We start from the raw sequence: 12,556 nt of genomic DNA on the forward strand, positions 1-12,556 counted from the left end.
TACCACTGTTTGCCACCGCTTCCCACGGACCCACTCCCCATTCTACTACACTCTACCAACTCGTTCAAAAGAGACGATTTTTAGAAGAGCATCATCTGAAAGCACTAACAAAATATGGGCGCGAATGATGGCCCAGTAGCACAATTTACGTCAGAGAGTTAGGCATTTGAGAACTGCGTGCTTGCAATCATAATACTCGTTTACCAAAACTGCCCTTGTGTCGCAATGATGGCCAAGTTTAGGCAAGTCAGGGGCTAATGGACGTTCGTTTTACCCCGATGTCCCTATTTCTTAGCACCTTGCTGCATTCCGGCGAAGCTCTTATTTCTACCACATATATTGTCATTAAAAACAAAATAATGCAAGATGTTTTTAAATGTCCTTTTTCCAGTGTCTGTGGACAGCTGTTTACGAAATTTTGAGAAAAATTAACGATGGGTTTTTTTTTTATTTTGATTTTTAAATAGTGTTCCTTTTCGTCAAAACTTCACATTTGAGGCAAACTGTAAAAACTGGAAATTTGTGCTACTGCAACAATATTCAGCACAATCATTAAACAGGTTAAGGTCTCATAGCTCACCAAATTTCAAAAGGCTGCATGCATTAGTTTAGTAGACAAAAATTCGTAAATATAGCAAATTTCGAAAAGTGTAGCAAATTAAGAATTTTTTCTAAAACACTTCCGTTTCGCACAGAAGCCTCGAACAACACTTGCCAACTCTTCTTTACGTATACGTTTTACACAAGAAAATGCATTCTTTGTAGCCGTAATATTTTGTATTTCACATTGTTGTGAATTTGCGAGAATGCCCGAAGAATTTCGATATTTTTTTTCTCCTAAAGTATCCATTTGTCAAAGAAGGCAAGTTCACTTTCGTACTACCGAGTGATATGCGCGCAAAATATAAAATATTGAATTAAATCTAAAATATGAATTTTTGGACCCGCGTTGATCTCTCGTGGAATCACCCTACATTGATTGCAATCACTGATAATAGAAGGGTCATTGACCTGAAAGTGGCAGAAAAATACAATCTCAGGTTTCCATGGGAGTTGTGGCACTTTAAATGATTTGCTGTAAAAGCTGATATAAGTGACTACAAAAACAAGTGAAACAGAAATAACATATCAGGAGGAAGGCTTTTCCCAGCCACCTCCATCTTGGGCTAGCTGATTCCGAGCTGTGCTTGCACATTTCCCTTCCCTCAACCCTTTAAGTTCTGGCAAAAAAGGCGTTCAGAAAATGACTCTTTTTAAAATTTAACATCTGGATAGTAGCAATTATTTTGCAGATTCGAAACATAAGACATGGGGGGTAGGAGATTCGCAACCTGTGTCTGTAAAATGATGGGGCACTGGCTCCGGATGGTTCTCACGTGATCCACTGCTGTGCTGTATCAAAACTATCACCAGAGTCGCATCCAGAGAATGTGGACGTCTATAGTATGGAAAACACTGCCATCATTGTCAATGCTTTCATGTAGAAGCAAATCATCTTCGGAGCTTGACGAATCAATAAAATCAAAGCCGTGTTTTCGTGACGGCCACGGCAACACACAACTGGTAGCGGCCATTTTTTACATCTGTGCCGGATGACCATAGAGAACATATAGTCTGCAGGCCCCCGAGCGGCCAAGGAGGCAACTCGCCAGAACATCAAAATGGATTGGACCAGCCTGGTCCGTTACAGGCACTATGAAAGAGCACCCAAACACGTGGACAAGACAGACTGATAATTAGGACAGTACTTCTCGAGTTAGATAATTAATTACAATTAACTAATTAAATATCAGTAACGAAAAAATTGCTGGCGGCTACTCCACTGCACTGGAAACAATACGCACTAGGTTTGCTTCGCGTAATGCCGTTCCTCTTTTTTAAATCGTGCTGCGTGACAGCTGGGACACCCTGTATATTAACATGCACAGACAATATTTTAAGAAGCACAGTTAGCCTTGTGGTTATTGAAGCAGTGTCTCAATGAAGTTTCGTTCTGCCCATGCACCATTTGTGGCAGACGGAGTTCAAGCAGGTAAAACACAGTTGTCAAGTCACAGTCGAAGTTACCTATAATCCGATGACAGAATTTAAAAGCTGAACTGTAAGCATGCATGTTGTGTGTGATGCATGATACTTGATACCTAACCTCAAGAGGCAGCAACGTCCGCAGCCATGACAGTGGACATGAAACATCCACAGCCCACAGAATGTAAAGAAGTATTCCACAAGGCACCAAATGTGCCACATACAAACTTTGCTACAGAATCGATGGCAGTGATTTGTGGGTCACAGGGCCCTGTTCAGCTCTGCCCTAGTTGATCATAGACATTTGTTGGAAAATGCATGTTTCACCTTTAACCATCCAACAGTGGGTGACCATGTATGGTAGATCATTCACCCAATACAAAAATTATCCATTGAGTTGGGAATGCTGGTACCAACTGAAATTGGTGGTGTTCACTATACCATCGCTATCACCAGGCCTACTGGAGACGCCCAGAGGGTCGTGGACTTAATCCATTTTCCTGTTAGAAGCACCATGTTTGCCACACAGTGCATACCTGGTTGGTGGTCCATTCCTGTACTTGTCGCCAGTGTCCATGGAGAGCACCCCAGCACCACCGCCACCATAGCCGTAACCCTTGGGGCCAAACAGCTTGCCGTAGCAGGAGCGGCAGTAGATGTTCCCTTCATGCTCGGTCAGGTTGCTGCTGTCCAGGCGTCGATGGCAGTCAGCATTGGCTGTGCACCAAGCAAAGTGCCCCACTCGTTTCGAGCAAAACCGCAAGGATGTGTCCAAAAATCATGAAAAGCCTGTTGGCACAAAATGAATCCATGCACTGCTGCCATGCTGTAAATCAGATTGCTGGCTGTATTCTCCGTAGTTCGCAGCAATACCACAGCTGCAATTCGGTCTGTGGCAAAGGCCACTTCGACAGAACAGGTGAATACCCGCACAAAGGCACCAAGACGCATCTCAATCCCCACGAACTATATAAGCTTCCAAAAATAAGTTTTCAAGGCAAAAGAAAAGGTGGTGCTTGAAACTTATTCACACTTAAGCATGTGCCCTACGTGTCTTCACAGCATCTTGCTCCAAGGCCAAAGCAGTCCACCTGAAAGCGCTTATGTAATGATGGGTTTGTGCTTTCCATGGCACTGAATACAGCAAATTGGCGAAACTCTTTCCTGCTGAAAGCATGGCTCTGACTGCCAAGGTGCCTTTTCTGCCTAGAAATTAAATATGGGAAGTACGGTGTTTACAACTTCTGTTCTGGTAAGACATTTTCACAGCATGCAGTTTTAAATGTAGTTCTTTTTGCAAGTATGTGAAGTTGCATATTTTTCCTAGATAAAAAATTCTGAATGGACCTTTTTCCAATTCAGCAATGCGCATGCGCGTACCCTCGCCCCAGCTGCATTCTACGTAGCGCTGCCATTATCACAGGTGTGCGAAGTGAGTGCGTGAACCCTTGCATGATCCGCGGCAATTTCCTGAGCTTGAGGGGCTTAACAATAATTTTCCTCGTGTTTTGGGCGAGGATATTGGTTAAAGGAAAGACTTAGCAGTTAGTGGGAAAGACTGCAAGCACTTTTGTCGATTAAAATGACTCTGTGAACTAACGCTCGAGCGATAGGTGCAGCGTTTGCGACGAATCTCATGCCGGGCACTTGCTGTACTGTCGATTGCACAAACCGGCGTGGAATGGTAAACCTATTGTACGGGAGTGGAGCGCACTGTCAAAAAAAAAAGTACCCCATGTTATCAGTGAGTTATCACGCGATTCTTGCCGAGTGAGGGAAGCCTGCGTTCTGGTAACAGCATGACACTAGCGCTGTGATTATTGCACTTCTCGCCCTATGACTGACTCGGAAGTCATGCCAATGTTTTAATCTACGGGTCTGTATAGGAACCCTGCAATGCAGTTTGGCTGTACATGTCGCGCCACCTAGCAGCGGCGGTGAGCACCCGCGAGTAGGCCCTCACCGCTATTTCACCTTGGTCCCTACTGCGCTCAGGCGCACCTGAATGCTTCCTTTTCAGATTTTTTAATGAATTCACCGCGACCACTCGGCAGCTCCTCCGTGAGAAGTGTGAACAAAAATAACATGCGCATATACTGCTGCTTTAGGTATTTTCACATCCGTGAAGGGGATGTCGGCATCAAATTGTGCCGCTTCCCTTCAAGAATGTGGGGAGAAACCCGGCGGCTGAAGGTGGATCGTTGTGGTTCGGGCCGTCAAGTAAGAGTCGCTCTTGCGAATTTCTGTTGAACTATGACGCAAACGCAAAATTAAAAATGAAAAAAAAAAAAAAAAAAAAAAAACAAGGGCAGCATCCATGATAACGCACAATAAGGCGACAACTGCATAAACACGCGTGATCTGATTCCCGCTGTTGTAAATTCCATGGTTTGGATAATTGTTTAGCTAGTCTCGCTCCAAAACAAATGCGCAGTGGTTTTTATGTGTCAAATCTAGCTTCGTAAGTGCTCCGCGTTAAACCTTTGTACGCACTGTAGTTCTTGTTGTGCATTAATAAGCCAACGTGCAGCTCCTTTCTGTGCCTGGATCAAGACGCGACTGCTGAAACCGGGCTCATTCATGCCGACGTTTTCTCGCGTTTAGAACAACAGAACTAAGGCTGGAATGCAGCGCACATCGAGTATTCGCAAAATAGCACTTCTCTCGCGCACGCTAGCACACATTTGTTCAGTCTTGGCGTTGCTTAGTGTCAGCTGATTGCTCTCTGTTATGTTTCAGCGGTGATGACCTCTCACACTGGAGCCCGAATCACAACACCAGAATATGCTCGAGGCTCTTTGTCAACGGAGAAAAAAGCTCCATAAAGAATCATTCAAGTTACCATCAAACTCGCCAAAACCTCGACAAATGTGATAAGCAAGGCACGCTCGAAGTATACTGAAGCTACAAATGAAAGTTGAAAAACGTCTACGGCCGTATATGCCCACTTAAGCGGAATAAATTATTTATTTGTTAACATACTTTGAGTTCGACGTCGTAAACGTGCTTTATTTGTCGTGACAAGAACTTTGCTGCGATGTCCGTCCTGTTTACTTTTTTGACACGAAATACATGGTTGTTGTCGTAAAGTTGACGTCCTTTCTCGAGTGTCGGTGGTCGAAAATGGGCCTCAATGTTTTCAAATGCCTTAAAAACCACAGTTTAGAACGCCCGACTTGTTTCAAATGAGTGCCGCAGAAGCATGCCTTCGTAGAAGTGGCCGCCTCGGTGTTTCGCGGAACTGACACGGCGGCGCTGACGGCTGAGCCGATCGCTGCGCCGCCTGACCATTGAAGGGAGCCTATACCGCACGGATTTTACCATTGGCTGAAGAAAGCGTTACCGCATGCAGACGGAAATAGCTGTACGGTTACGTGGGGCCAAACGAAAAGAAGAATCTCGCCACACAGCCGATCAGAATGCATCGTGCGAGGCCAAAGCGACACAATCGCGATGTCGCATTATACAAAACTCGCGAGTCTTACTTTTTGCAGGCAAATGAAGCTTTACACGCCTGACAAAACAATGTCCACTTACATTCTACTTAGCCCCCCCCGTACTGTGTTGTGTCCGCTTAGTCCCCAGTACCATGCCATATACGATACATATCTCGAGATAAAACAACACTTGCCCTGCAGCACACTCACAGTACGTGTGCAGAAGTTTTGCACGTTGTTTTTTCATCATAGTGAGCTCCTTGCATGCCCGCTATTGAGGACAATCACGTATGTGCATGTTGACCGCCTCCTTCCAAGTCTAGCCACTCCAAACAACCGGTTGAGTTTATCCTGAAGAAAGTCCTACCACGGCGCGTTTGACGATCACACATGCCTTCGCCAGTTGAATCAAAGTACTGACCAAGCTGTTGAAGAATAAAGGCTGGCGCATCTCTCAAATCTTGGTTACAAACGGCCTGCACGTTGCATCAGCATGTTGCCGTCGCGTCGGGAAATGCAAAATGTGTTATTGCTACACGTGAGCAAATACGCGCGCGCTTGAGCAGGACGATGAGAAGCTACTTCAACAACACAAGCGACAAAAGGAAAAAAAGAAAAAAAAAAAAGCAGGGACGGCTGTCGCGAGAGACTGCTTGGTCAAACGAGAAGCGGCGGGAGCGTATGTGTCTTGCCCGTCAAGTTTAGTTGAAGTGGCGGCCGCTAGAGGGGTCGCTTACTGGAAAAAGGTCCATTCTTTGAAGATGAATAGGTAGAATCTAGGAATTTGGTGGCATAATCCAGCACTGCTTGACACACCTGAAAGGCACTTCCGAGTGGAACAGCCGCCACCGAGTGTTAGACTTAACCAGTAGTAGACAAAGCAAGGAGGAACAACACTTAGCAGGCTGAGATGACACATAAAGCGAGTTACCACAGGAGAAGCACTTGATGTGCCAGTGCTTGCCGATGGCAATCTTCTCCTCATTGAAGTATACGGTCGTGTTGCACCGAGGGCAGATGCCAGGCATGGTGTGGTATTCTAGACAGGAGGTCTGTGAACACATCATTGGTTCATGTTATGGGACAAACATTATGGTTAAGTATCAGGCCCGGAATGAAAAAAAAAAAAAAAGTTTGAATCAACTTACACCAGATCCCTGTGGCTCAATAAAAATAAAATTTCCTTACTAACCATTTTTAAAAGATCTGTGCGGTGATAATAAGTTTTAAAAAATAAACATAATTTATGTGCATATGCACAAAATGTTTCAAGTTAATTTGCTAAAAATGCCCAAATGTTTATCTGCATTTCTCTCTCTTATATATATATAATTGTGCATCAAGCCCCATTTCTCTTCTATATTCAAGCACTTTATTGCAGTAGCAATAAAACGGACGCTTGAAGCATGTTTTTACTCTCGTCGTCGTCACCTTCTGCTGTCACGGCTTATGCACCGCCTCATGCATGAAAGGTTAGAAGGTTTCTAGAAGTGCGACAGATGCGCAGTGCGTTTGATCATTACAGCATGTCATTCACAAATTAATGGCCTCAGGAAAGTTTCAACCGCACTCTTGGCGACATGCCCGCAATGAAAGTTGCATCGGACCATTCTAATTGGGATGGCTTCCTTCATTACATATGGCTATAATACCGCCACTACTATGGGTTTGTTACCACTGCTCTATATTGTACAGGTGACCATCCTCTACCTTCAACACCATACCAACCAGATGCTTCTAAGTTCACATGGCTTTCAGAAGTTGCTGGGTTTGCTGAAGAGTGCCACCAACTAACCCGCTCCTCTTTCACGACCGATAACCAAGGCCTTTCATCACGATCAGCCTGCACCAACTTTTGCCGCCGAGTCTCTCATTTGGCTCCAATATCCATTCCGCACTACTGGACTCATCACAAAGTTTGCTATAAAGTATCATGAACCGAGTGAAAATCCCCCATCAATCATGTGGTTGAGCTGGTGACGCAGTAGTTCGACAAACGCTGCTGTGGCTGCGAGACGGTTCATGCGAGCCGTTTCGAGTCATACTACGACCGTCTCATCGTACATCGCCCCAAGCCCTTTTTTGCTGTGGGATTACAACTGCTGGTGCCAAGAGCTGCCATGTCCATCATTGAAATATGCATTGCGTCTAGTCATAATGTGTCATTTTGCCTTGCTGGCTAATGAAAGCGTCAGGTAAACAGCTTCCCATGAAGCAGGAGATGTGCACAATTTTTTTCCCAATAGCATTGCGCATTCATACTGCCTTGTCATCACTTCTGGAAAACAGTACAGACCTATATGTGCCTAATTCTGTGTAGATTGGCTTCTTGACAGTGCTGCTTCCTGCGTGGCAAACGAAAATTGCGCAGAGTGGCATGATCACGGCTGCGAGCAGGAACAACGGATCAACAACAATAGAATAGCATGAGCGTGGAACAAAAGTGACGCATGAGCAAACTATGTATCGTACTGGTACATGTGAGATGAGGAGCAAGCACATTTATGAATTCAATTAACCTAGGTTACGGTGCTCTGCATAGGATTGCCGGTGGCATGGGCACTTTCTCACACGCGTTCCTTGGTGTCGCTATCCTTGATTCCTCAGTTGTATAACATGAACATTTTTGTATGTTCACATTACTATGTCCTTTGTTCCTAAGAGCTATTTCAATGCCACCCAGCTGAGCTGTGCAAGCATCATCACAAGAGAGGGTGTGCATTCACCAGGTGACACAATTCAGGACCTGTAATGCTGGATTGAATATTCGACACACGAGAGTGTGCAGTGCTATTCTGAATAGGAAAGGATGTCTTTGTGTCCATGGAAAGCAGTTGAGGTCAATAGTGGAGAGAGAGAACATCAAAACAACAACCTTTGTACGTGGTATTCTTCTACTCCGCTTAAAATTCACTATGTAAGAATTATGTGTTGCCGAGATCACAACCAGTGCCACATTTGTCGTTTAACGTATGCGTGACAAAGCGGGTACCAACCAATGAGCTTGGCTTCTCGACCATGCAATGAAATCACAACGCACGCATGTGCACTCCACCAAATCTTGTAGTGGGGAAGAGATCACAGGCAAGCTTCTCCCAACGCCATGCACAAAACGGACTGGCAGATGAAATGCATGCATCAGCTAATATAAGACGTACAGCAAAGAGCTAGCGTGGTGCATCTGCTTCGTTATCGCCGCCGACACAACGTCTTATCATTTTGTTTCGAAGCTGTGCTATTGAAGCCATATCTGAGTGCCTTTTGAACTTGAAGCTTCCAGCACGTTCAGCGGCCGACCATGAGCCGCTACACTTGCGATTCGCAGACAGCTACCAGCACCCACCAATCTTCCCTTTCTTTTATTTTTTCTTTTACGGGCACAATTGGGTCCATTAAGGTGTTTCCTTCTGTTCAGTTAATTGCTTCGTCATCCGTTGGATAAATAAGGTTAATGCCGACGGTCGTGCCAGTGCGAAAAGGTGTCGGAGGTCAAAGCGGAGTTTTCCCTCTTCCGCGGGCGTTTTCCTGGTGCGGACAAATGAACTCACACGAAAGCACTGCTGACGCCCAAAAGGACATCATGTGGCGCTAAGCAAGTGCCGCGCACTACCAGTAGTAAAGGGGCAAAAATGCACATAGCAAGGTAAGAAGCAACGCTCACAGTTCAGCATTATCCTAGGCATACTTGGCTTAACCCACGGTTATAAGCAAATAAGTACATCGTGGGTTGGCTTCTCTAGCCAAAAACGACACACACACACACACACACACACACACACACACACACACACACAACAAATGCGCGTGTTTGTCATATCCGCCGTCAGGCGCACGCGCCTGCGAAGCCAACCTCAAGCTAACCCAAGGTCTGCAGTGTCAACGAGAAACCGGTATCCGGGTCGGGCCACATTTGTGCGTGGGTGTTGGCAGAGCAAGCCGCCAGATACGCGAATTCACTCCGGAGCTACCTACATTCTTGGTTTCGGTGACACGCACTTGCGGCGATGTGACCATGGACATGACATACATGATTGTCGCTGGCCGATAATTTCGGTGTTATAAAATGCGCTATGCGCAACTAGTGTTACAATTTGTTTTCCAGGTGGCACGTCCCCAACGTGCACACAGCCTCCAAACTTATGCCAAGCGGACGCAGATATCGCGCAACACGCAGAGGCCAGCGCCCGAATCCCTCAATGGAAAACAGACCGCTTACCTTTGTTTTCAGCTCGAAACTAACAACGATCCTCACACAACTGCCGCGCGCTCCTTCAGATGCGTGCACTCTGCGGTTTGTCGCGGGCTTTGCTTGTTGTTTTGCGGCGCTTATTTATTTTTGCAACGCTATTTTTTTAAGCGTCCTAGGATTGACTTGGATTAATATCGGCATGTGCGTAAAAAGATTAGCGTCGGCTATAGTTTGATTTATTGTTGATTGCTATAATATTTGACACCATTTCCTCCATGTTTGACACAACGAATGTAAACAAGTATTGTTGTTTTTTAAACTCGGCACATATTATTAAGCGTTTGTTTACTGTATTTGTATGGCGTAGCTAGCTTTACGCTAGACAACCACAGCGGTCAAAAATAAAAAAAAGAACGGTCGGCTATCATGGACGAAGAGGTGGATCCGTCGTGCGCTCCGGTTTATTACACTGCAACTGCGGGGCAGGTAGTACTTCTTACCTCGTTGCGAATCATAGTGAACCAGCTGGCGCTCCTGTTGAATTCTGCGTTAAAAATGATTAGTGTAGGGCCATTCCAAGTGTGTGCCTGTTCTCCAGCTCCACCTCCCCAGTTTTCTTCTCGGTGCAGTATTACTAGGAAATAACTGTTTTAGTAAAAAAAAGAAAGCATGTCCATTGATGCGTTACTTCAACGTGAGCCACGGACAACGTTTAACGATACTGTCGTTAATGTCGAGATGCAGTAGTTTACATAGGTACAGGTTCTGCTAGCAGGTCACAATTTTATGCGTCATTTTCAATCTCAAATCAGTAAACACGCTTCTTGCGCCTTTAAACATTTTTGTTGATCTCCCGCCCACTCTTACGCGTTAGCTCCTTGCCTAACCAGATCTATGTAAAGCCAGCACTTGACCGCACATTGGTTGGTCTGACAAAGTTTCGTTTATTGATAGCATACAGTGTGGTTTACAGACTACGTTCTAAGCATTCAAGTCGCTTGCCTGATGCGAAACATGTTACTAGCCGTTGACAGCTTTAAGACGAAAGTCAGATTTAGGTGACCGCGGTTCTTCAGTTGAAAAAACGTTCGTCTCAATTTATTGGCAAACTCCTTTTATGACAATCATGTTAGTACATTATGGTAAAACAAATTGGAGCGCTAAAAACTCATCTGCATACACACCAACACACACAATCACTCAAGAAAGATCTCCTAGGCGCAGGCGCTTGTGTCTGGCGGATCTTTTTAGATTGCGTGTGTGCGTGTGTGTGTGTTTTTGGCACTCTAATTTGTTTTACCATAATGAGTTACCACCTATCCAAACAGCAAGTTCTAAGATAAATTGTTAGCACGTCTTCTGCTTACGATGTGTATGTGCTCATCAGCATTTCCTCTCTGCGCCGCTTTCATGCCAAGCTCATTAGTGCAATGTTCCAGTCGCGATGGTTGAGAACAATGTATGCAAAATTTTGCTTAGGTTCCATGCGGCGGCGGATCATCCACCAATGGCGGCGGGGATGCTAGCTGCCGGCAGCAACCACCCCACACCTCCTTACCTCAACAAGAAGAAGACTACTCATCATTTGACATCGTCAAGGCTACACAGTATGTTCCCTCTGTTTGCCCTATCCACCTTTTCTCGCGGTCTGAAAGGCCACAAGATTTGTTGCAGGTCTGATGCAGATGTGCCAGTAGTGTTTATTGCCACAAGCTCTGCATTGGGAACCGACGTCTAGGAGGGGTAAATTTTTAAGATAGAACCACTTCTTATGATCTCAAGTGCACACTATGGAGATTATGCACTTTAATTGAGCTTTCCCTTCCAGACTGTGATGTTAAGCTTGGAGTATGTTGCACTTCCTGACTTGGGGCAAGCCTTGCTCAGTTATACTCCTGTCACATGACCATACCTACCAGTTCTCCCAAATTATTTGTATACATTCAGAATTTCGGCTCATTTTACGACCTTGGTGCTGCAAAGTGAAAGTGTTATTGAGGACAGAAAACTGCGTTCGCCGTGACGTCAGACTGACGTCATCACACGTGCCTTAGCTGCGGGATAGCGTCATTAAAAAGGGCTGTCACTGAAAAAATGCACACAGTGTTCCCATTCTTGTGTGAGCGTTCTTATGCTCCTGGCCGTCTGGCCGAACGCCGTACCGGCCCGGTGGCAAGCTATAACAGTGGCGACGAGCAACGAACCAGCCCTTGATGACGGAGAACACTCCTGCCATGGCGTACCAAGTTCCACAGTTCGACGACGCCAAGGACAAGTGGTCGTCGTACTACATCAGAGTTGAGTCGTACTTCGAGGGCAACGACATCGTTGACGATGCTAAAAAGAGAGTGCTTCTCATCTCGGCATTGAGTTCGAAGCCTATCAATGTACCGAGTGGCCATTGTGCCCCGCGGAAGGTGAGCGAGTTAACCCACGCGGAAGCGGTTACCATTCTCGGAAGAATTTTACGCACCCATGCCAAATGAGATATCCGCAAGCTTCAAGTTCTTTACCCGCATTCAAAGGAAAGAGGAATGGGCTCAGCAATTTATTGTGGAGCTCCGACGCCCATAGGTCGGTAGTGTAGGAGAACACTCACTCACACCCACTCACCATAATTTTTTCCAGGCCCCGCACTCACTCACGTTCACACTCATCTCCACTCACACTCACAGGCACTCACTTGCACTCACCTCCACTCACACTCACTGGCACTCTCTCGCACTCACCTGCACTCACACTCACTGGCACTCACTCGCACTCACCTGCACTCACTCACACTCACCTGCACTCACAATCACTGGCACTCACTCGCACTCACCTGCGCTCACACTCACTGGCACTCACCTGCACTCACACTCACTGGTACTCGCTCGCACTCGCATTCACTTACACTCACATTCAC

At 45.7% G+C, this 12,556-nt stretch overlaps 2 protein-coding genes across 3 annotated transcripts in view; one reads left to right on the top strand and one right to left on the bottom strand.

The window, feature by feature from the left end:
* Positions 1-9,818, bottom strand: part of LOC119449333 (cysteine and glycine-rich protein 1) — a 35,856-nt gene extending 26,038 nt beyond the window's left edge. Inside the window, exons 1-3 of the mRNA XM_037712502.2 lie at positions 9,679-9,818; positions 6,394-6,514; positions 2,562-2,742 (exon numbers count right to left, since the gene is read on the bottom strand). Of these exons, the coding sequence (XP_037568430.1) occupies positions 2,562-2,742; positions 6,394-6,490 (278 nt within the window). The 5' untranslated portion in view covers positions 6,491-6,514; positions 9,679-9,818. The remainder of the gene's footprint in view (positions 1-2,561; positions 2,743-6,393; positions 6,515-9,678) is intronic.
* Positions 9,819-10,035: 217 nt separating this feature from the next.
* Positions 10,036-12,556, top strand: part of LOC119449332 (palmitoyltransferase ZDHHC17) — a 280,445-nt gene continuing 277,924 nt past the window's right edge. For both annotated transcript variants that reach the window (XM_049666736.1, XM_037712500.2), the window contains exons 1-2: positions 10,036-10,137; positions 11,131-11,258. In XM_049666736.1, coding sequence (XP_049522693.1) covers positions 10,078-10,137; positions 11,131-11,258 — 188 coding nt within the window. In that variant the 5' untranslated portion in view covers positions 10,036-10,077. The remainder of the gene's footprint in view (positions 10,138-11,130; positions 11,259-12,556) is intronic.

This window comes from Dermacentor silvarum, chromosome 4, assembly GCF_013339745.2.
Source record: "Dermacentor silvarum isolate Dsil-2018 chromosome 4, BIME_Dsil_1.4, whole genome shotgun sequence".
In the NCBI taxonomy this organism is placed as follows: Eukaryota; Metazoa; Arthropoda; class Arachnida; order Ixodida; family Ixodidae; genus Dermacentor; species Dermacentor silvarum.